The sequence below is a fragment of the Mus caroli genome, unplaced genomic scaffold (assembly GCF_978045245.1).
Source record: "Mus caroli unplaced genomic scaffold, Mus_caroli_1 scaffold_5, whole genome shotgun sequence".
Lineage (NCBI taxonomy): Eukaryota > Metazoa > Chordata > Mammalia > Rodentia > Muridae > Mus > Mus caroli.
The window spans coordinates 7,641,907-7,664,306 of NW_028227260.1; the positions used below are offsets into that span (position 1 = coordinate 7,641,907).

Here is a 22,400-nt window from a genome sequence, read left to right on the forward strand (position 1 = left end):
TGCTGCCTTTGAATGGCACACCAATGGGGTGTAGAAATCCCAGGAGATTGTATCCAGGTGTTTCCATGGTGATACCACCCCTTCCTTTCCTTCCTCTAAGTTATTCTTATTCTAAAATCTACCTACCATGTTACCACATATAATACCATATGGGGGGGGGAGTGCAGAATTAAATCACTTTACCAGGTTATTAAGCCTGAGCCTCTACCAGAATGATCAGCACACAACAGACTCTCAATATGATTCGAACAACTCAAAGATTAGCAACAATGCTAATCCTACCTCTGCTCAAATGAGTGCTTGTTGGAAAGTAAGGGATTTAGTCTCCATCGAACACACACAAGACATCATCATCATATGATCATATCACACATGCTTATAGATACATTAACATGCCCACCAGTTAATAAGTGAATACAGTATGTTAATGCATACTAAAAGGTTGATTTTCTTGCACACTACAGATGAGTCTAAAATAAGGGATTAGAAGTGCTAGAGAGATATCTCAGAGGTTAAGGGCATTGGCTGCTCATTTGGAGGACCCAGGTTTGATTCCCAGCATCCACTGTCTGTAACTCCGGTGCTGGGGGATCTGAAACCCTTTCCTGGCCTCTGAGGGCACTGTATGCATGTACATTTTTTTCTTGGTGATATTGCTGCAGCATACATTAGCAAAACCAGTCTTTTTCCCATTTTAGACTCATTTCTTTGACATAAATTAACTCATTTCCTGTAGGCTGAGGCACACCCCAGATGGTAGATTTTCTGCTGGTCATTGAATTCTTTCAGTATTCTGATAGCAGGCTTTAGTATAGCAGTGGAAGAGGTGTCTGTAGATCCAGGTCCCACCAGCCACTATTTCCCTGCAGCTTGTTTCGTTAGCTAGGTTTGGCCTCAGAAAAAGAAATGTGCTAGGCTGGCTGGCTGATTCCAGTTTTTAACCATTATCAGAAGGAGACATTATATTGGGCCCCATATTTACTGACTATTGCACACATGGATATGTGCACTTTCAGGGGTGTAGTTCTTATTCTCCAGCCTCCCTTTGTCCAAGTGCTGGTTTGAAGTTTTCATTGCTTATTCTCTGTACCCTTTGGCATTACATAATGATTTCCTGACTCTTGCCTCTGGGCGAGAAGTCAGCGTCAGAAGTCGGGTTTCACCAAGATATTTTCTTGTCTTTTCCAGCACAAAGCTCTAGAAACAAAGGCAGCGTTATCACATGTCCCCAAGAGCTGCCTGGGAAAAGCAGGAGCTGCAGTTATCAGTATTAGAGCCTTTCTGAAATATGCTTTTGTCTCTGTGTTCATTGCATTCAATCACATCAACAAGTGTTGGCTAAGTGTTGAGCGTGGTTTCCTGTGGGATTGTGTAAGGCCCTGCAGGACAATAAATGCTTTGGGGGCACTGAGTCGTACAGCCATTTCTGACCCAACAGCCAGAAAAAAAAAATGTGACACAATTCACTGCTGCTGGAGAGAGGACAGCCCGAGGTTGCGTTCTTGCAGGAGCAGCTTCGCTTCACCGTGGTGGACCCCAGGGAGACAGAAGGAGCCCAAATGGTGCGTTTAAGTGGCCTGCGACTACGCAGTGTCATTATCTTACAGAATAGGTTTGGACCCAGATGTTGTGGTGCCTGGAGGTTTTAAATTTTGGAAAGCCCATCTCAGGAAAAAAAACCAACACAAAATTATGAATACAGAGGTGTTGGGCTGCCCCTGGGACTTGAAAGGGAGCTTGTAATTTGGGGACCAGAGGCTTAAATCCCTATAGTTTTACTGTGAATTATTCACCTTGCTCAAACTTTCACTCTGAGAGGCTGCCTGATTAGGTGCCTAGCACGACCAGCTGGATGTAGCTTTGTGCTCTTCCCTCTGTTGATTTTCTCCTCGTGCTTCTTCACATACTGCCATGGCAATGACATTTCACACTGTCTCTATAACTGCTCGCAAAACAAACAAACAAACAACAACAAAAGAGCTTTAAGAGGTACCTTCCCTTCTTTATCTTTTTTATCATGCTTTTTCAGCTACAAATGTTTGCTTTTCCATTCCTGAACTCTCCATAGACCAGAAATTAAGAGTGTTTCACGATGGAAAGAGAGACGTGGGAGACAAATGGTGCATTTGCTTCCCACGACCATAGAATTAAAGAGGTCTTGCTAGCTACAATGATTTCACTGGATTTTAATAAATACTGCAAATAAATTGTAGTTTCTGTCAGTGCTCTAGTGTTCGCATGAGTCACCAGAGTCAGCTGTGCCCTTTACCTTTTTAATTTACTCTTTGATAAGTTTATACATGGATGTAAAATATTTTGATCAAGTATTTATTTAGTTCGGCTCTTCCCACTTCCTCTCACTCCCTTGGAATCTGTTCTTCCTCTGAACAAGTCTCCTTTCTACTGTGTTTTTACCCACTTGCTTGCATGAGTGTGGGTATGGGCTTCTTTTCTAGAACATCTTAGTGGTGAAGAGTATGCTTTCTAAGCAGCTCCAGGAGGTAATCATGCTATTGGACCATGAATCACCCTTAGAGTCACTTCCAGTATGTGTTTGGATAAGTATTTGTGGTGGTACAGATACACCATCCAGACTAGCTGATTCACCCTGATTTGAAGGTAACTGGTCCCCAAGAGAGCTGGTAACAAACATAAGGAACAGGTGCTTATTGACTTGAGAATATGTAAAGAGCTTGGGGACAGGGCATGAGAAAGGAAAATTATCTTTGAGGCACACATCATTGTCTTCAGACTATTTTTCAATGTAACTATAGAGTGGTGTGGAGAAGCCTCATCTCCTACGGTGCTGGTCAGGGCATTGCCATTTTCTCGTGACTTCTCAAAACCCTTCAAGGCAGTTATTGTTTTTACCGTGTTTACAGATGAGGAAGTTGAGGTTTAGCAGGGTTAGGTAATATGTCAAGTTGCAGAGAGACAAAGAAAGATTTGAACCTATCCATATGTGATGGTCTTGCCTATGCCAGTCCACATCTAGAGAGTAATAGATGCTAAGCCAATGCTAACTGATAGATTTACCACTTTTTATTTTTCTGATGAAGATGCCCAGAGGGAGTGGCCAGGGGGAGGGGAGGCAAAAAGGAAGAGGTTGCTCAAAATAAGAGAAGGTGGCTCAGAAACTCTCCAGAAGGCACAGAAGATGAATCTTATGTGCAAAGCCAATTTGATCTCAGACAGAAGTAGCACTGGAATTTTCTCTTGGTGAGAACAAAGTTTGCCTTGTTTTCATAAGCTTATCTCAGAGCAGTCAACATTTGGTCTTCCAAAATGTTAAGGATGTGAGTGTTGACATTAGTTTTTCTGTCTGTCTCATGCCAAGATCAACTGTAACTCTGACCTGCACAGTGTCGTGCGAAATCGGGACTTGTTGGGTCTACAGAGCTGAAAGCCAGTACCAAAGGCTTTTTTGTTGTTGTTGTTCAGCAACTTTGACTGATTCTGAATTGTACTTCTTGTTCTTGCTTAAGCTTACCATTGTATTATGTTCAGTTGTTTAGCAAAATAAACAGGACCAACTTTGGGCAAATACTTGACTATTTAAGTTGTCAAAGGACTCTCCAATTTCTTTTTCAGACCCCTGCCGAATCTTCATTTGGAGTACCTCCCTTCTCCTGACTAGTCTTCCTGCCTATCCAATACATTTATCACTTTATATTTTAGCACCAGTCAATAAAAATCTATAGCTAAACAACATGTAAAAGAAGACAATAAGGCAAGAAAAGGGTTAGAAAGTGCTGCCTCCACTATCCCTTCTAAAGAACATCTTGAACTATTCAGGGAAGAGGTTTCCATTGCCAGAGACTGGACCAATTTAAGTATACCCCATCTCTCTCCTGTCTCCAGCTCCCACCTCCTTCACTACCTGCCATTTACTCCCACTTTTAAGGCTGAATATTTTTAGCACTATTCAAAATATGCATTATAATTCATCTATAGTGTCTGTGTTTCTGGAGCCAGGGATAAAATATGGAGCCTTGTACATACATGATTGACAAGCATTCTTTACCTTCATTCTGTACCCTAGCCTGGAGTTTTGCTGTCTAACACTGTATTGAGGCATTCCACTGAATGATTATTTCAAAGTCACATCTTTCTGAGAATTCACTGGTAAATGTTCCGTGCACAGGTCATATTAGATCCACATTTATGTCTAGTTCCCTCAACAGTGTGCCTTATTAAGGTGGAAGTAGCTTTGGTTGAACATAGAAATCGCTCTCATATGTGAATTTCTCTGCAACTCTCTGTCTGCCTCTTTGCCTCTCTGCCTCTCTGTCTCTCTGTCTCTCTGTTTCTCTCTGTGTGTATGTGTATGTGTGTGTATGTCTGTCTGTGTGTGTCTGTGTGTGTTTCCCCCTCTTTGATACAGGATATCACTGTGTAGTCTTGGCTGGTCTGGACCTCAGAATGTAGACCAGGTTGGCCTTGAATTCATAAAGACCCTCCTGCCTCTGCTTCCTAAGTACTGGGATTAAAGGCATGTGCCACCATGCCCAGTTATTTGAGTATGTCCAGTGCCATAATATTAATGCATCTAAGGTAAGACAGCTGAATCTAGCTCCCTGAGCTATTAGATCACTGCTTTGTCATTTTAACAAAGTTGCTTAGGACGTTAGGGTTCAGTATATCTTTAGTAAAAAGTTACTCCAAGCTTTCACACTCTATGGCTGCTTTCTTGTGTTTAGGTTAGTCTTCTCAGGTTTAGGTCACACAGTGGCCATGTTGTTTTCTGTCACTGATATCCTGTTCAAGAATGTGGACTTTAGAGCTAAGTGACCAGAATTCAAACGCCAACTCCAACACATTACCAGTGTGACTTGATGTTCCATACAGTTCCGAGAATGGTCTACAATAGCTAGCTGTATTTACAGTTTCAAACGAGTGTTTGGGTTTTTTCTTTGTTGGTTGTGTTGCTTTGTTTTTGTTTTCCAAGATAGGGTTCTTCTATGTAGCCTTGGATGTCCTGGAATTCACTCTGTAGACCAGGCTGGCCTCCAACTCACAGAGATCTGCTTACTTATGTCTCCTGAGTGCTAGGATAAAAAGGTGTGCATCATGACAACCTAGTGAGTGTGTTTTTATTAAGAATTTAGCAAACAAGCATTAAAAAGAGAAATAACCAGTAGCATATAGACAGAAGCAAAGCATCATCAAGCCATCCAAGGGAGACAAGTGGAATAGCCCAGTTGAATGACATCATCAAATTGGAGGCTTACAGCATCTTGCAAAAACTAACTAGGGTTTCTGGCGAGTCTCACTGTCAGTGAGCTTTTAGCACTGCAGGCATTTTTATACCCTGGGATAAACAATAGTAACCTGTGTTGGAAATACTTTATCTTTTAGCTATTCTGGAGGGCATGAGATTTTTGTGGTTTTTGTTTGTTTGTTTCGGGGCTGGGGTATCCCAGGCAGAGTTTCTCTGTGTAGCTTTGGCTGTCCTGGAACTTATTCTGTAGACTAGGTTGGCCTGAAACTGACAAAGATCTACCTGCCTCTGCCTCCTGAGTGCTGGGATTAAAGGCATGCACCACCACTGTCCAGCAAGGCTGAATTTTTAAATACTTTTCATTGCTTGCAGTTTTTGTTCTTCTTTCTATTACAGAGTCAGAGGGTCAGCCTGATTCAGAACAGGGAGTTTGGAGAACACTTGGCAAAAGTGTGCTTGAATATGAGACAGAAAAGGCCAATTGCCTCTCAGAATCCATGCTTAATAAGCTTAAACAGCACCTACCAATTTACCAATATAATATAAATTACAAGTGGGCAATTTGATTTTCTATTGTAGCTTCATCACCTATAACTAAAGACAGCAGTTACAATATACTCTACAATGTGACTGTTATAGTATAGGCATTTCACAAACTACCTTGGCACAGGATGTTTGTGTCAGGACATGCCTAATAGGATTTATAATAGCCTACCTCTAAGGTATGCATGGGCATGTGTCATATCCCATCACCCTGGGCAACTATAACCAACAAATAAATACTCCTCTGATGTCTTAAATGGTGTCTGGTATACAGTGAGCCCTCCTTAAATGTTGGCAAGGATAATCAGTACTAATGTGTGTGTGTGTGTGTGTGTGTGTGTGTGTGTGTCTGTCTGTCTGTCTGTCTGTCTGTGCACGTGTCTTTTATTAATTCCTTCTCTTTTTATTCTTCAGGCTGTTTATAGTAAAATGAATAGGATCTATTAAGTTCTCACATTCCACACAGTTATTTTTGAAATGATGATTTGGAGCCTATAGCATGCCAGGTTTTTTCATTTAAGTGTCTTCATGTAAGAGGACTGTGACAGATCACATTTTATGAATCAGGTCAGTAAAACTGAAAATAAGAAAGGGGCCTGCCTTGTCCAGGTGCCGCAGCTACTTCAAACAACTCAGGTGCTACAGTCTATTGCTGCACAACAGCCTTACACATTAGTCCTGAAACCCATTGTACTGGCTATTTTTGTGTCAACTTGACACAGCTGGAGTTATCACAGAGAAAGGAGCTTCAGTTGAGGAAATGCCTCCATGAGATCCAACTGTAAGGCATTTTCTCAATTAGTGATCAAGGGGGAAAGGCCCCTTGTGGGTGGGACCATCCCTGGACTGGTAGTCTTGGGTTCTATAAGAGAGTAGGCTGAGCAAGCCAGGGGAGGCAAGCCAGTAAAGAACATCCCTCCATGGCCTCTGCATCAGCTCCTGCTTTCTGACCTGCTTGAGTTCCAGTCCTGACTTCCTTTGGTGATGAACAGCAGCATGGAAGTGTAAGCTGAATAAACCCTTTCCTCCCCAACTTGCTTCTTGGTCATGATGTTTGTGCAGGAATAGAAACCCTGACTAAGACAAATTGGTACTAGCAGAGTGGGGTATTCCTGTGACAACCTGACCATGTTTTGGGGAGGACTGTGGAAGGACTTTGGAACTTTGGGCTTGAAGATCCATTTGTTGTTAAGAGCTCTGTCAGATGTTGTGTAGGAGCTTGGAAGATAATGTTGAGAACAGTGCAGAAGATGGAGGTCTGGTTTGTGAAATTTCAGAGGGAAAATTAAAGACTCTTTTCAGGGCCATTGCTGTTTTGATTGTGAAGATTTTGTAGTTCTGGTTAGCTGGGGCTGAAGAATCAGCTGTGATTAACAAGATACCAGAACTACTAAAGCAAAAACTTTGCATTACTGGGACTATTGATGCTGGTTAGCTGGAGCTAAGAAATTAGCGGTGATTAAGAAGAGACCAGCATCGTTGAGGTGACATCTTCTGGGAAGTGTTTTCTGAAAGCACAAAGAGGCTGTGTTCCAGAGATAGGCAAGGTTGTACTCCTTCTGCAGTGGAACTTGGTAATGTGTAAGGGTCACCCAGGTGGTACTGGTTTTGAAGGCATGAAGGGGCCACACAGCAGCTCAGGCTCGGCACTGTGAGAGGCCATGGAAGGCCATTGGTGAAGGTGCAGCCCCAGTTGTAATTGAAGGCCCAGGACTGAAGGGGTCACGCAGTGTTTTGGAGATGCCAGTACCACGAGATGACCACCAAGAGCAGCAGCAGCAGTGGAGTACAGGCATCTGGAGCCCAGAGGATGACGTGTGTGCTACAAAGGGCATGGCTGGAGAAGTGACCCAAGCCCTTGGAGGAGCCCAGAAGATCGTGAGTTGGATCCCAGATGTTGGACGGTTGGAGATTGATTTTTTCTTTGATTGTGACTGTGCCCTGATATTTTCCCTCTTGAAGGAAGAAACTGTTTTAGTGGAGCCCACAGTTAAGAGACTTTTAATTGTAAAAAGACTTTGGATTTTAAAAGAGATGGATATTTTAAAGAGATTGAAATTTTAAGAATATGTAAAGACTGTGGGACTTTTAAAGTTATTTAGATCTTGGGGATGAATAAGAATGTAAGGGTTGAGGCTTACTAGTGATGTGTTTGTGTGTCAAGTTGACAAGGGGTCAATTGTACTGGCTATTTTTGTGTCAACTTGACACAGCTGGAGTTATCACAGAGAAAGGAGCTTCAGTTGAGGAAATGCCTCCATGAGATCCAACTGTAAGGCATTTTCTCAATTAGTGATCAAGGGGGAAAGGCCCCTTGTGGGTGGGACCATCCCTGGACTGGTAGTCTTGGGTTCTATAAGAGAGTAGGCTGAGCAAGCCAGGGGAGGCAAGCCAGTAAAGAACATCCCTCCATGGCCTCTGTATCAGCTCCTGCTTTCTGACCTGCTTGAGTTCCAGTCCTGACTTCCTTTGGTGATGAACAGCAGCATGGAAGTGTAAGCTGAATAAACCCTTTCCTCCCCAACTTGCTTCTTGGTCATGATGTTTGTGCAGGAATAGAAACCCTGACTAAGACACCCATCTTACATATGCTTGTTGTCACTCAGGGTCATGGAAAAGTGACTTTTATTTCAGCCGCTCAGGTCAAGCATCTCAAGAACTGACACATTGCCCTCATTTCCTTGTGAATCTTAAATAACCATAGTGATTATGAGTCATATTAATGCAACATGTAGCTTTTACATATGTAATTAGTAACATAATAGTTGCTGCTTTCTTTGTATTGATTTCTGCCAGGGTTGGTTTTGCCTCCCTGTGTGTAGTTTAATATGTTTATGGAAATAGGCAGCATGGATTATTTGGTAAGCAAATTGACGTTACTATTCTATGTGGGTGGTATTATGAGACTCCAGCCAAATCCCACCCTTTCCTGTATGGAAATAGATTCTTGTTTAATATAATCTGGGTTTCATGTGGCAGCGTATTGTGAAAGTGACTTCATTTACTCTTACCCTCTGCTGGGACTTCCTTCTGCTAATAGTGGGCAGATCAGACCTTGCTGGTCATTAAACAGGCATGTGAATCAACAGGGGTGTCAGAGGCCCCTTTAGCTGCTATGATAATAAGGAGGAGACGTCACATTTCTAATTAATCCTTATGGAGTATCACTCCCTGGAGCAAGTGGGACCCCGGAGGTAACTTCAGTGCAGATCTCTATTTGGCTGTAAAGGAGAAGAAAATCATGACTTGTGCAGAATGAAGCCAGAGAGCATTTGATTCCGTGAAATAAGACAGACCCAAAAGACAAATACCACCTTTCTCTAACATGCAAAATCTAGATTTAACTTTCTCTGTAAATGTTCACATCTATGTAGGACATGAGAATAGATGGGAGACTATAAAAGAAGAGAAGGAGGTCCAAAGGAAGTGGGGGAAAAGAGTACTGCAGTGCTATGTGCAGGAAAGCAAGAAGAGGTAGGGTCATTGGGGACAAAAAAGGATAAATGTGTGAAATGCTATCATAAAACTCTTTAAGAAGAGTTTTGAGTTGGGGGGTTGTTGTTTTTATTTGTTTGCTTTTTTGTTTGTTTGTTTAGTTTTTGGTTGTTTTGTTTTGTTTTGTTTTGTTTGAGACAGGGTTTCTCTGTGTAGTCCTGGCTGTCCTGGAACTCACTTTGTAGACCAAGCTGGCCTCGAACTCAGAGATTCACCTGCCTCTGCCTCCAGTGCACTAAGATTAAAAGTCTGAGCCACTGCATCAGGCCAATTTATTTTCTTTTTAAATTATAACGTGAGTGTACATGAGTGCAATGCCCACAAGACCCAGGGCATCAGACGCCTTTGGAGCTAGAGAAGTCCACAGAGGGGAAGGAAGCAGGTAGACAGAGAAGGGGAAAACCAAAACTGAACAGAAGCCATGAGAGCTGGCTAGAATATGTCAAAAGTGTGACTCCTCAAGACAGGATTCTTCAGGTCTGTAAAAGGACCTGAGAGTCTACCTTAGGGAGTGGAGGCTTGAAGACCTGGTCTCTGTGAATATAATTTCAGAGATACATGTCTCCAAATGTTTGGTACATAACAATCACACATCACAGAATGTGAACACATCTTAATGACACTAAGCACGCATACCTACATATCTGAAAAGAAAAAAATAATCTAGACATATGCTCATCTTTTTCTTTGGCTTGCTTGAGTTCTCAGTTTTGTAGAATAAGCATGTATCATATGTTTTTAGTGAAAGAAAGCATTCACAAAGGGCAGGATTAAATGAACCATGATGCTAAAATTTGACAAGTTATACCTAGTCTGGAGCAGAAAGCTTGTGAACTCTTAGAAATTTATTGTAGAATTTCATTGAAGTCCTCATAGTCTCCCTTTCTACTTCATGCTCTTCCCTCTAGTATATGGAGGATTTCACAGTTCTTCTTAATCCTCTCCATATAATTTCCTCCAGATTCATCTTTAATGTGAAGTGCATGAAAGCTCAATAAAGATCACAGTATGCAAGTCATCCTGCAGTGCTGGGAAAGACTGCCTCTTACCCGGACATGAAGCCCTGCTTGTTTAAAACACTGCTCAGATCAGATCTCCTAAGTTCATAGATGGCTTTAAGAAGTATTGTTTTAGCTGCAATGTAGAAGAAAATCTGCAAGAGCTTTTAAAGTTTTTTAATGTAAAGAATGAAAATGACACAAAGTGGCCTGCAACTATGCCTACCTCGTGTCCCGACTACTCTGTCTTATCTCCACGTCCTGTGCTACACTCACAAAAGAACTGCCCCTCCTTTTAAAAATCTACAAAACAATATCCAAAGCCAAAAGTGTGCAACATTTTCTTCTAGTTAATGAATAAGAATGCCTGTGATCTGCCCATAAATCAAGCAATGCTCTTGAGAATAGTTTCAATAGTCAGAGTCTCCTGACCTCCGTACATAAACTTAAAGAGCTGCTTTTCTTAATCCCCACTTTAGATTCTGTGGTCTATATCAGGAGGAGTGACTAGTGCTGATTTATTGAACTCCAGCCTGTGTTTCTTAGTCTCCCTTTCTGTCTACTACCTGCTGTGGTAGGCTCCTCATATTCCTGGGCTAATAGGAAGGGCTGGCTAGTGACTACCTGGGTTTGCTTCCGTGCCTGCACCTGCATCTATGCTAAGGGAACAATGTCTGTGCTGGTGCTTCCTGATCAAGAGTGTTAATAGGATGCAAATATCTTCTCTTTTAATGCATGGCCCTGGCATAGTCAGGGAGAACATGAGAGATGGTGCCTCAGAGCAGGAACTTTTTGCTTACAGCTTGAGAGTTAAAGTTAATATGTAGACTTGAGCTCCACAGAGTCTAAGGTAAGTAAACTTAATTATCTTGAGACCATTAAAAATAGATCAGAACTACTGGGCACTTAACTGCTAATAATGGTATACTTTCACAAAGCTAAGAAGAACATGAAATCTATCTCTGTGGCCCACGGCTTAACATAACTGCTTTTCTTTATCAGATCTGATACACAGGGTTAAAACTCTGTCTCAGGAGAAAGAGTTGATGCACTTCTTTTTTCCCTAAATACTTTCCGTTTTCATCTTTCCCATACTTTGGGAGTGAAAAGTATTGCCTTTGTGAATGTGCTTACTCCACTCTTCTTCACATCTCTTTTGACATTTTTTATTCTCTTTTCACCCATTTTCTTCCTGTGATTTAATCTTGATATTGTCAATCACACGTGTATCCTTCATGTCAAAAGACCCAGTTATGATCCTGGGTAGTGAATGTCCCTCACGGCGATACTAATGGCTTATGGTGATTTAGATTATCTGGTGAAATCACTGGCCACAGGCATGGAAGGAAATTTCAGTTATGGGTTACTTAATAGATAGTAAGTTTCCTGGAGTGCAGTTTGAAAGAGTTTACTATCTGCTAGTCAATTCAATAAGTGTGTATAGAGTGTTTCAACAGTGGAGACCATTTTGATGAGTTAGTCAGGAAGATGGCGCAAACATGGTGACTGTATGATACAGAGTGGGACATGAGTCAGGGAAGAAGTAATATGCTGTAGAAAACCTGCGTAATTACAAAACTCAGAACAAAGGCAGAAGAAAACTAGGAGGGATTTGTGGTCTATGCTATACTCCTAATTTAGCCTTTATATTTAGAAGTTGGCATCTTTATCCTCCCTGGACCTAGCTAGATACTGCAATCATTTTAATTCTTTTCTTTAGGACGACAATATGGATAGTAAATCCATTCTGGAAGAACTGCTTCTCAAAAAGTCACAGCAAAAGAAGAAAATGTCACCAAATAATTACAAGGAGCGGCTTTTTGTTCTAACCAAAACAAGCCTTTCCTACTATGAATACGACAAAATGGTATCTCCTTCCTTATTTTGTGCTATTTATTATTCTTCCCAAGTCTCTGCAAAGTCCTTGATTATAATGAAAGAATGCCAGGATTCTTAGCTAAGAGTAAAGATCAGCTTGTATCAACATATTACACTGCCTCTCTTTAGAAAATATATGATAAATCAAGAGAAAGGACTGGAAACTACTTGTTCATTTTATTAAGAACAATCATAACATGTCTTTAAAATAGTAGTTCTCAGCTAAAGTAACTTGTGTTTCCTGGAAGACATTGGATAACAATTAGAGATATGTCAGCTGTCACAACTCATTCTGGGAGCCAATGGGTAAACACTATGAACATCCGGTGGACAGACACTGAGGATGCTACTAAAATACCCTACAGCCCACAGGTCGCACTTCACACATCCTCAAATGTTAATAATAGTGCTGAGGTTGAGCAATTCTGCCTTAAAACAGTAATTGAAATAATAACATCTCTGTGTAGTTAAGAACTTGAGCACAGGGGGAAAACCAAGACACCATCAAAAACCAAGATGAAGTAAAGCTATTTCATAGCATTAAACTTTGATTTCTTTATTAATCACTTGGCAGGGAATTTTAATAAATATTATACAATTCTCAAATAATATTGTTAACTGTCACTCAGATACTTGTACATGTGTTCATAGCTTAGAAATATGATTGCAAAAGCCATAGAGCAACAGAATATGTGTCTCCGTTGACTTCCACATCCCTTAGTCTTCCTCCAGACGTTATCTTTAGCTGTACACTTTTCCCTGCTCACCTTGACACACCCACCAGATATAGTTTCTGGTCTGCTTTTGAATTCAGAAAAGAGGAAGCAGAAAAGGATCAATAGAAATTAAGAAAATCAGATGTGTGGAAAAAGTCAACCTTGAGGAACAGACACCGGTGGAGAGACAGTACCCATTTCAGGTAAAAGAGGGGGAGGCAGTCTGTTTAATATTTTGTACTGTTAGTTCACTGTGCCCAGGAAAAATAACCATATTGCAAAATGACCCCTTTAGACATTGATAATGTTTGGAATAGCCCCAAATGTGTGCTGGCAGTCTCTTAGAACCCTCCTGGCCAATCTGCTTCTCTCAGAAGGAGGGGAAGCAGGATGAGAGTGTAAGCTACCATGGTCTGACCTGTTTAGGGTCTACCCATCTCTTTAATGGGACACTGTGGGGTGTCTCTCTTCTCTTGGGTAACAACAGTAAGTAGGAAGCTATGCAGGATTAAATACCAACCCTGCCCCATGTGTCTCCAAGGAGATGGTAAAATAGAGCATCATAATCCAAGAAGAGTGAGTGTTCAGATGGAGGCTGACGGATATTCCTTGCTCCTCACTCCAATGTGGCCAGAAAATGCTCTGTTGGAGGTCACACTTGGGTTGGGAAGGACTAATGGGCCTTAATTGGCCAAGATGGAGGAGATAGCAGGACACACTAAATAACAAGTACCAAGGCACTGGAGGCTGGAATAAGAGCATGAAACAGGCAAGCCTACAGAAGCAGGTGGGGCTATACTGTGGAGGGCTCTACATTCTATGTTAACCAACTTTGACTTTACACCAAAGAAATCTTTTTTAAATAAAAAAAGCATTTAGGTGTGTGTGTGTGTGTGTGTGTGTGTGTGTGTGTGTGTGTGTGTGATATGCTTCCACATGCATGAAGGTGGAGTCAGAGGACAGCTTATAGGAGTCAGTTCTTTCCTTTAACCCTGTGGGTTAAGGGAATCAAAATCAGGTAATCAGGCTTGATGGCAAAGCACCCTTCCTTCTGAGCCACCTTGCTAACCCATAACCCCCAAAGAACTTTAAATAGTCCCGTGCTAGATAGAATAGAATAACTTTGTGAATGGTTTCAGCTGAGTCAGACCTACTGCAAAAGTATCACCCAGTTGGGGAAAACCAAGGGAGAGGGTATCCATGAAGGCGACCTCAAACACAGCAGGGACACAGAGGCTATTCAAAGCCACAAATGTTTTCCAGCCCTACAGAGTTCCTAGCCCACTACCTGTGTGTATATACCCATAAAGATACATCACAACTTAGCTGGGGTGATGGTGGTGCATGCCTTTAATCCTAATCCTAGCACTCATTGGAGAAGTAAAGACAGGCAGACCTTTGTGCAGCCAGTCTGGTTTACAGCGGAAATTCCAGGACAACCAAAGCCACACAGAGAAACCCTGTCTCAAAACAAAACAACCCCCCCCACCACCATCACAACTTATCTCTGAGTATACTTGCTCATTTGTTAGAAAAAGAAACCACATACTTATATATAAATAAAAGGAAAGCTATTGAAGTAGGATGAGCCAGCTACTAGGAGATCTTTCATAAGTGGTATATATTATTTTCCAGTTGTAAAAGAAGTCTGATCCAGAGAGAGTATTGTAATTTTCAAACTGGGGCAGGTGTATAAGCATGTGGGTACAAGAGCAGGGCAGGGGGCACCTGCCTGTGGAGGCAAGAGGACACCAGGTCACCCTCTGTCACCCTCCAGTTGATTCCCCTGAGATAGGGTCTCCTACTCATTCCGGAGCTCCAGGCATCTTCCTCTCTGTGACTTCCAGAAGACAGGACTTGCAGGTTTGTGCACAGCATGCCCCGCTTTCCTTACCCACAGAACCATCTCTCCAACCTCATAAAAGGTTTCTACTGGTTAGAAAGATAGACCCCAGCACTTGTAAGAAATATGTAGTTTACCATATTAAATTAATTCCAAAGCTAATATATGTTCTATGAGAAAAGGTTTATTTCTAATAACATAAAAATGTACAGGTACACCAGATTGAACTATGAAACACTTGTATCAAAATTCATTGCTTCCCCCCCCCAACCCCATGCAGATTGTGTATAAGGATGGGCTTCTCTATGTCTATGCATCGAATGAAGAGAGCCGATGTCAGTGGTTGAAAGCACTGCAAAAAGGTAACAAAATGCTATAATGAAGGCTTGAATTGTTTTCCTGTGCCGCTCAGGAGGATGACTGTATTCATGCTTGCTTTTGCTTTCTCAGTGTTACAGGCAGGAAGCCTGCGTGTCACCGTAGCTTTCACACTGAGCACAGAGCTAGCTATTGTGTTTTCCCTGGGCACAGTGGGGGTGGGGGTGGGGTGGGGGCAAGGGGCAGGCCGACTGTACTTCCTGCTGTGCTTCAAGTCCTGTTGCGACCAGACTGCCAATGTTCACAAATAGTTAGCATTAATAAGGGCTGAGCACTTAGCACTTGCCAGCCGCTCTATCAAGCACATGCTGACAACTCTGTGGACAAGGATATTATTATTAGTCTTCATTTTTTACACAAGTTTAAAGGAAAACAGCCAAATGCCACAAACCTTCGGAATGGGAAACTCAAAACTCAATAACCTGAATCCAACTTTTAAAACCACTATATTTTAACCTAAGTCACTATAGTTTGGCCCAAACTGAGAATTTAATAGATTTAATTTGTGATTTTTAAGTTGCTTCAGTAATAAGGAAGAGAATTGTTATTATTAATTTGGTGCCATGATGTTTCCCTCTATAATCTTTTTAGGTTTGAAAAGGTCACATAGTAAGGATGATATGTAACTCAAGTCAGTGGCTCTACTGGTGTGGCTTCAGGTTTTAACATCCTAGACAGAGGAAGATTTTGTTTTCCCATTTACTTTTAGATGATGGCAAAATCTCAGTATACCTCCCATTCCACACACCCATTCCACATCAATGCAAATTCATCTTTTACCACACAAACTTCTCCATTTTCCCTTTCTGTGAAAGGACTTAGCAATCTATTTTGTAGAATAGTTAAGTGGTCCTTTAGGATGAGAATTGTCCCTCATCATCCATTATCATCTCAATGAGGTTAAATGGGTATCTTTGTAAGGGCCAGACAAACCTATGCTCTCCTCTCCTCTCCTCTCCTCTCCTCTCCTCTCCTCTCCTCTCCTCTCCTCTCCTCTCCTCTCCTCTCCTCTCCTCTCCTCTCCTCTCCTCTCCTCTCCCCTCCCCTCCCCTCCCCTCCCCTCCCCTCCCCTCCCCTCCCCTCCCCTCCCCTCCCCTCCCCTCCCCTCCCCTCCCCTCCCCTCCCCTCCCCTCCCCTCCCCTCCTCTGTCCTCCCCTCCCCTGTCCTCTCCTCCCCTCCCCTGTCCTCTCCTCCCCTCCCCTGTCCTCTCCTGTCCTCTCCTCTCCTCTCTCATATGTGTGTGTGTATATATATATATATATATATATATATCTCACATACGTACACACACACATACACACACACACACTAAAACACCTTTGTGTCTCTTGTTTCCTGACCTGTAAAATGAGGAGCATATTTCTTTTCTCCTATAGCAGTTACATTTATGAATACAATATCCTTTTACACAAAGGTCATTGTGGTTATAATGGGGCTTCCAGGAGAAGCCCTAAGATTTTTGCTTCCTAGCCACTCATTTTTGAGGGACTCTCCTGGGTTGCAATTGTCACAAAGATACTTCCCATATTCGACTTTTGTTTAGCCCCCGTGTCTCCATTTATGGGTTCCTCTTGAACTAGACACATTGTCCAGGCTTTGGGGAGGGGTGGGGTAATACACATGAGGGTTTATGAGTAGAAAAGGAGAACAAAGAGACAAGCAACAATACATCTCTTGGTCCCTCACAAAATTGTAATGTCTCCATTCCTAGCACTGCTGTATGCTCAACAGAAAGTGTATACCTGTTAACAGTGCTTTGTACTGGAGAAGAAAAGTCATTGGAACAAATCCATGTTTACCCTCTCTCCCACAGAGTGCAAGGCAGGCAGTCTTGGGATTGGGTTGCCATTAGAGGATGTCAGGGACACAGGTACCTTCTAGCTTTCTGTTTTACCATTCTTACAGGTTAGTGGAAGGTTCTGAGCTGTCGTAGAAGCCTCCCCCACCCCCAAAAACTTCTGTCCATGCTACATTTCCTAGTACTCTGGCCCATATCTGTAGCTGGTCTTTGCTACTTTGAGGGTTCTTCTTTCACCATACTTTATTCCCCTGAGATTCACCCCCTATCACTAGATAGGAGAGAAAGAAGGATAGGGTGGAGGGAGAGAAATATAGAGATCCCTGAATCTAAATTTCTTTCTTCTTGTTTCTTCTTTGAGCATGACTACTAACAAACCACAAACAACCCCACTTAATGACCAACAACCACAAATCCCACCTTTTGAGGCCTTAGCATTCATATACCTTCTGAAATTCTTCCCAGAATTCCAAACATCACACAGTCACAGAAACTATCTGAAGCTCGCAAAACCACACCTCTGCTAGAGCACCAAGTAAATCACAGTCAGCAGCTGTAGCCTGTCCAAAGCAGCCCCATAGTCCACATCTGGGATTAAAATGAAAGCATCATCTTATAGTATTTCTGTATCTTTAAAAGAACCCAAAATTCCAGAATTCTCACTATACCCAACATTGTGTACAATATACATTTGAAAACAGTATCTATATTTTTTTTCAATCTCTGTTCTGGAGGATAGAGAGGGTGAGTGACATTGTCATCAAGTTAGAAAACTTAATTGCCATGGGAGGACAAAGGCTCTCTCACTTAAATATTTCTCCTTACGAAGTTCCCCCAGTTTGCGCCATATCAGTCTATTTAACTCTGTAAGAGTCATGACAGCAGCAGTAACAACCAATCCTCAGGGTTGTTGGGCAGAGATGTACCTGAGAAAAAATACATAAAGTCACATACAGTTTTTAAAATATCAATAAGCGTGGAAACTGTTGCAACGCGGACTTTCAGACGTTGTTGGAGAATTAGTTACCCAGGAACCTAAATCTTTTTAGTTGGATACATTAGAAATCTTGACACATTAAAGAGCAACAGGTTAGAGAGCAAGAGAGCATGCAATTCTAATGATATTTTTGGAACGAAAATCAGAAATTAGCATTTTATGATCTTAACTCATTCTGTCATAATTAACCTTTAATGCTCATTAGTTTTTCCTTGGGGCCAGCAAGGAACTGAATTGAGATGTACTAAATAAATGTTATTACTAAAACCTATGTTCACTGAGCAACTGAGGCCAAAGACTTATGTATACTCTTTTATACCCCTTCAGTGATCCAGCACAATATTAATTATTATTCCTTAGGTTGGGTTAATAAAGGAAGAGCAAGACTCTCTTAGTTTCAAAGTTAAGGATTCTCTAGATGAAGATAAAATCAAGAGGAAAGAGTTGAAGTCATCCATAGAAACTAAAGATGCTTCCTGAGCTATTATCTATTAAATCCTTGGAGGTTTCTCTGCTGTATTGCAAAACTCATTAATTTTCTGTACATAGAAACATTTCAAGATTGGAATTTAATTTGTCGAGACTAACATTGCCTTGTTCTCATGGTTTGCTTTTCCACTACTGGAGATGGAGCCTGGGACTTGGTTTCTGCTAGGCAGGTGCCCTACCACCAAGCTCACCTTAGCTCCTCTTCTCTAATATACACATATCCTAGAAAAGTAGCTTCTAGTTAGGTGTGCTGGGGGAGTCCTGTCGTCCCAGCATTTGGGAGGTGGAGGCAGGAGTCAAGAGTCAAGATCAGCTTTGGCTACACAGTGAGGCAAAGTTAGATTTGTATATATGAGACTTTGCCTCAAAAAAGGTAGCTTCCCACCCCCTCAAATTATTTATCCCTTAGAGTAAGGATGCCAAAGTCATGGAAGACAAAGACAAGAAACTATTCTAACTCAAGGACAACTAAATAACTAAATTTCATAAATAATGCTGGACCAGAACTTTGATCAGGAAAAAAAGTAATTTAAAGAACATTATTGGAACAATTGGAGGAAATCAAATATAAAATATATTAAATTTCCTGAAATTGAAAATTTGGTTTATAGTTAGGTAAGAGAATACCCTTGGTAATAGAAACTGTGTGGGGAAATATTTATGGGTGACATTATTCAAGTCATATATCTACTGTTCATTCTAAATTAGTGATTGAATAATAATGATAAAATTTTAGAACAAAAATTATGTATGTCTTAAAGAGAAAGATGCAGTAAAATAAAATAGTTAACAATTGGTGGATCTAAGAAACAGGTGGGAAAAGGACATAGTAGTGCATGATTCTTACTGTACCTTTGAAACTTTTCCAAATGAAAACCCATAGTAAGTACATGCTCTCAGAAACTCTTTTTGCCCAAGATCTAGTCCTACCACGAAGCCTACTTCTCCCACCAAAGACCATCAGATGCTGTAACCCAGTCAGGACCTTTCCATAGGTACTTATAAAATCTTAATGACAAGCTAGCCAGAATATGCATTTTTCCTAACTCATTCATGTCAGAATGATACATTATTATGCTGTAGTTAGACTGTGGATTATGCTGTGGTTTCTGTTTATTATTTGAGTTTATTAATTTTCTGGTGAAACCCAACTGCTTTGGTAGACACTGGGTCTGACCTTAGTTGCTGATAAATGAGATTATAGCACTTACTTATTGCATTGCTTCTTTTGGGCCAGCATCTGTTTACATCTTGTATCCTTCCTGCTTGCCCTTCAGAGATACGGGGCAACCCTCACCTGTTGATCAAGTATCACAGTGGCTTCTTTGTGGATGGGAAGTTCCTGTGTTGCCAGCAGAGCTGCAAAGCAGCCCCAGGATGCACTCTCTGGGAAGCATGTATGTGTGATGGGAACTTGGGGTGCGTTGGGGTGGCCTCTAGGTGAAGACTGCCCAATGCCAGATTAGTTTTCCAAAATACACCATATTGATTGACATCGTATGCAATACAGCTTTGTGAATGCTAAGTTAAAAATGAAGTCTATTTTTAGTGTCAGTTGACTCATACTCCCTCAATATTAATATGTGCCTGTTTTTCATTTCATGAGAAATGCTTATAAAATTGAAACCATAATAAACAGAGAGAAAAAGAACATGAACATGAACTTGGATGGTACGGAGGTGGGGAGAATTTAGGAGGAGTTGGGGGAGAGAAAAGAATATAATCAAAATATACTTTATGAAAACATTTTAATAAAAAATTGAAACCATGGGTCAAGAAATGACCCAATAAGGCCTCTGATAATTCTGTAGTTTAAAACAAACTCATTAGAATCAAAATGTGGTGAGCATATCACCACGAATCAAACTGCTAGGTTTCCCACTTGATAAGAAAATGAGGGCTGGAAAGATGATTCAGCAAGTAAGAGCACTGACTGCTCTTCCAGAGGACCGGAGTTCAATTCCCAACAACCACATGGTGGCTCACAACCATCTGTAGTGGGATCTGATACCGTCTTCTGGTGTGTCTGAAGATGGCTACAGTGCACTCATATACATATAATTTTAATAAATAATTCTTTAAAAGAAAGAAAATGAGAGGCAGGAGAGGTGGCTCAGTAGTACCAGCTGCTTTTCCAGAGAGGACCTGGGTTTGGTTCCCAGCACTCATCTGGCACTTCACAATCTATAAGTTTAGTTCCAGCAGATCCAGTGTCTTCTTCTAGCCTCCTTGGACACTGCATGCATGTGGTACACAGACACATCCAAGCAGGCATGATGGCATATATTTGTAATCTTGGTACTTAAGAGCTGAGTCAAGAAGATATAGTTTGAGACTAGTCTGAGCTACTAGTAAATTTAAGACTAACCTCACACCCAGACCCTGTCAACACACACACACACACACACACACACACACATGGGAGGGGAGGGGGAGGGGGAGAGGGAGAGGGAGAGACAGAGAGATCAATTCTTATATAAAAAACAAAAACTCATGTATCGAAAGATGGCCTAGTCGGCCATCACTGGAAAGAGAGGCCCATTGGACTTGCAAACTTTATATGCCCCAATATAGGGGAATGCCAGGGCCAAAAGAATGGGAATGGGTGGGTAGGGAAGTGGGGGGCGCTATGGGGGACTTTTGGGATAGCATTGGAAATGTAATTGAGGAAAATATGTAATAAAAAATATTAAAAATTAAAAAAAAACAAAAACTCATGAAACAACCCTACTTATTAAAAATATATAGCAAAAATACAATTTTAAAAAGTAATAGTCTTAATTATCACATATGCCAACCTGATGATGACTAGCATTACGAGATTTGTTTAAAGTAATTGGTCATTCTGTACAGGTGTGTTGGTTTCTTAATAACATGTGGAAATGAGGTATAAATTGCTTGTTTGATTTAGAGGAACTTGAACTTTCAATCCAGGCATTGCAATATTTCAGTAGCTGGAGGTGGAAGAGTGCTGTTTGAGTTGAGCATTACACGAGAACACTCCAGAATGGCTTGAAATGTTGTCTAAGTTCAGTTGATTTGGTGATAGTGGTTTATTTCTTTTCTGACTCCCTGTGTTGGGTGTTTTCCTTTGTTCTGTTTGCTTTTCAGATGCTGATCTGCACATTGCAACCAGTGATGAGAAACACAGAGCTCCCACTTTCCCAGAGAGGATAGTAAGTCCAGTTTTAAATTATTTTTAAGGATGGGCTATTTGCACACGTGTCATTCTATTTTGTCTTAATTCATCCTCTCTCTTCTCCCCCACTGGTTCCCTTTTATAGTCTGCAGGCATGTCCTATGTATTCCATTACCTCTCATTTTTCCCCTTAAATTTTCTTTCCTCCCTCTTTATTATTCCTGTTTTAGTTTATGATCTAAACACACACACACATTTACACACAGAGAGACATATGCATTCTTACATACACATGTACACATAATTCTAAATTATGTATATGAGAGAAAATGTACAGCATTTGTCTTTCTGGGTCTGCTTTATTTAACATAATGCTTTCCCGTTCTCATGTTTTTCCCTGAAAATCTCGTGATTTTGGTTTCTTTTAACAGCTGAATTAAATCCCATTGTGCATATGATTCATATTTTTTATCTAGTCATCTATTGATGGACACTTATGCTTGTTCCATTTCCTTCCTATTGTGACTAGTGTAACAATAAATGAACAGTATACATGGGTGTGTGTTACAGCTCTAGTTGGGAACATGAACCTGGGAAGCAGGCCCTAAAAAAAAAAATGTGGCAGACTAAATAGCCAACTTTATTCAGAGCATCAAACAATTTATATTTTGAGGGTATTCTGACAGTTAAGGAAGGTCAAATGAGCAAAGGTCACATGAGTTTAAGCTGTATATTCAAAGGAAAACCACGCCTGGAAACTTCTTTGAACTAACAAAAGTAAGATGTTGAGTAATCTGAAATAAACCCACTCCTATTTACTACTATCCCTGGGAGGGGCACAAAAGCACATTCTAAGAACAGCCCATGTTTTAGAGAAACAGAAGTTACAAAACGTTTGCTTTGTT

General features: G+C 41.1%; 1 protein-coding gene across 2 annotated transcripts in view; it reads left to right on the top strand.

Moving 5' to 3' along the window:
- Positions 1–1,417: 1,417 nt before the first annotated feature.
- The window catches only part of Bmx (BMX non-receptor tyrosine kinase), a 64,613-nt gene continuing 43,630 nt past the window's right edge, over positions 1,418–22,400 (top strand). For both annotated transcript variants that reach the window (XM_029473273.2, XM_021153332.2), the window contains exons 1-6: positions 1,418–1,562; positions 11,978–12,124; positions 12,950–13,054; positions 14,975–15,056; positions 19,634–19,753; positions 21,468–21,532. In XM_029473273.2, the coding sequence (XP_029329133.1) occupies positions 1,560–1,562; positions 11,978–12,124; positions 12,950–13,054; positions 14,975–15,056; positions 19,634–19,753; positions 21,468–21,532 (522 nt within the window). In that variant the 5' untranslated portion in view covers positions 1,418–1,559. The remainder of the gene's footprint in view (positions 1,563–11,977; positions 12,125–12,949; positions 13,055–14,974; positions 15,057–19,633; positions 19,754–21,467; positions 21,533–22,400) is intronic.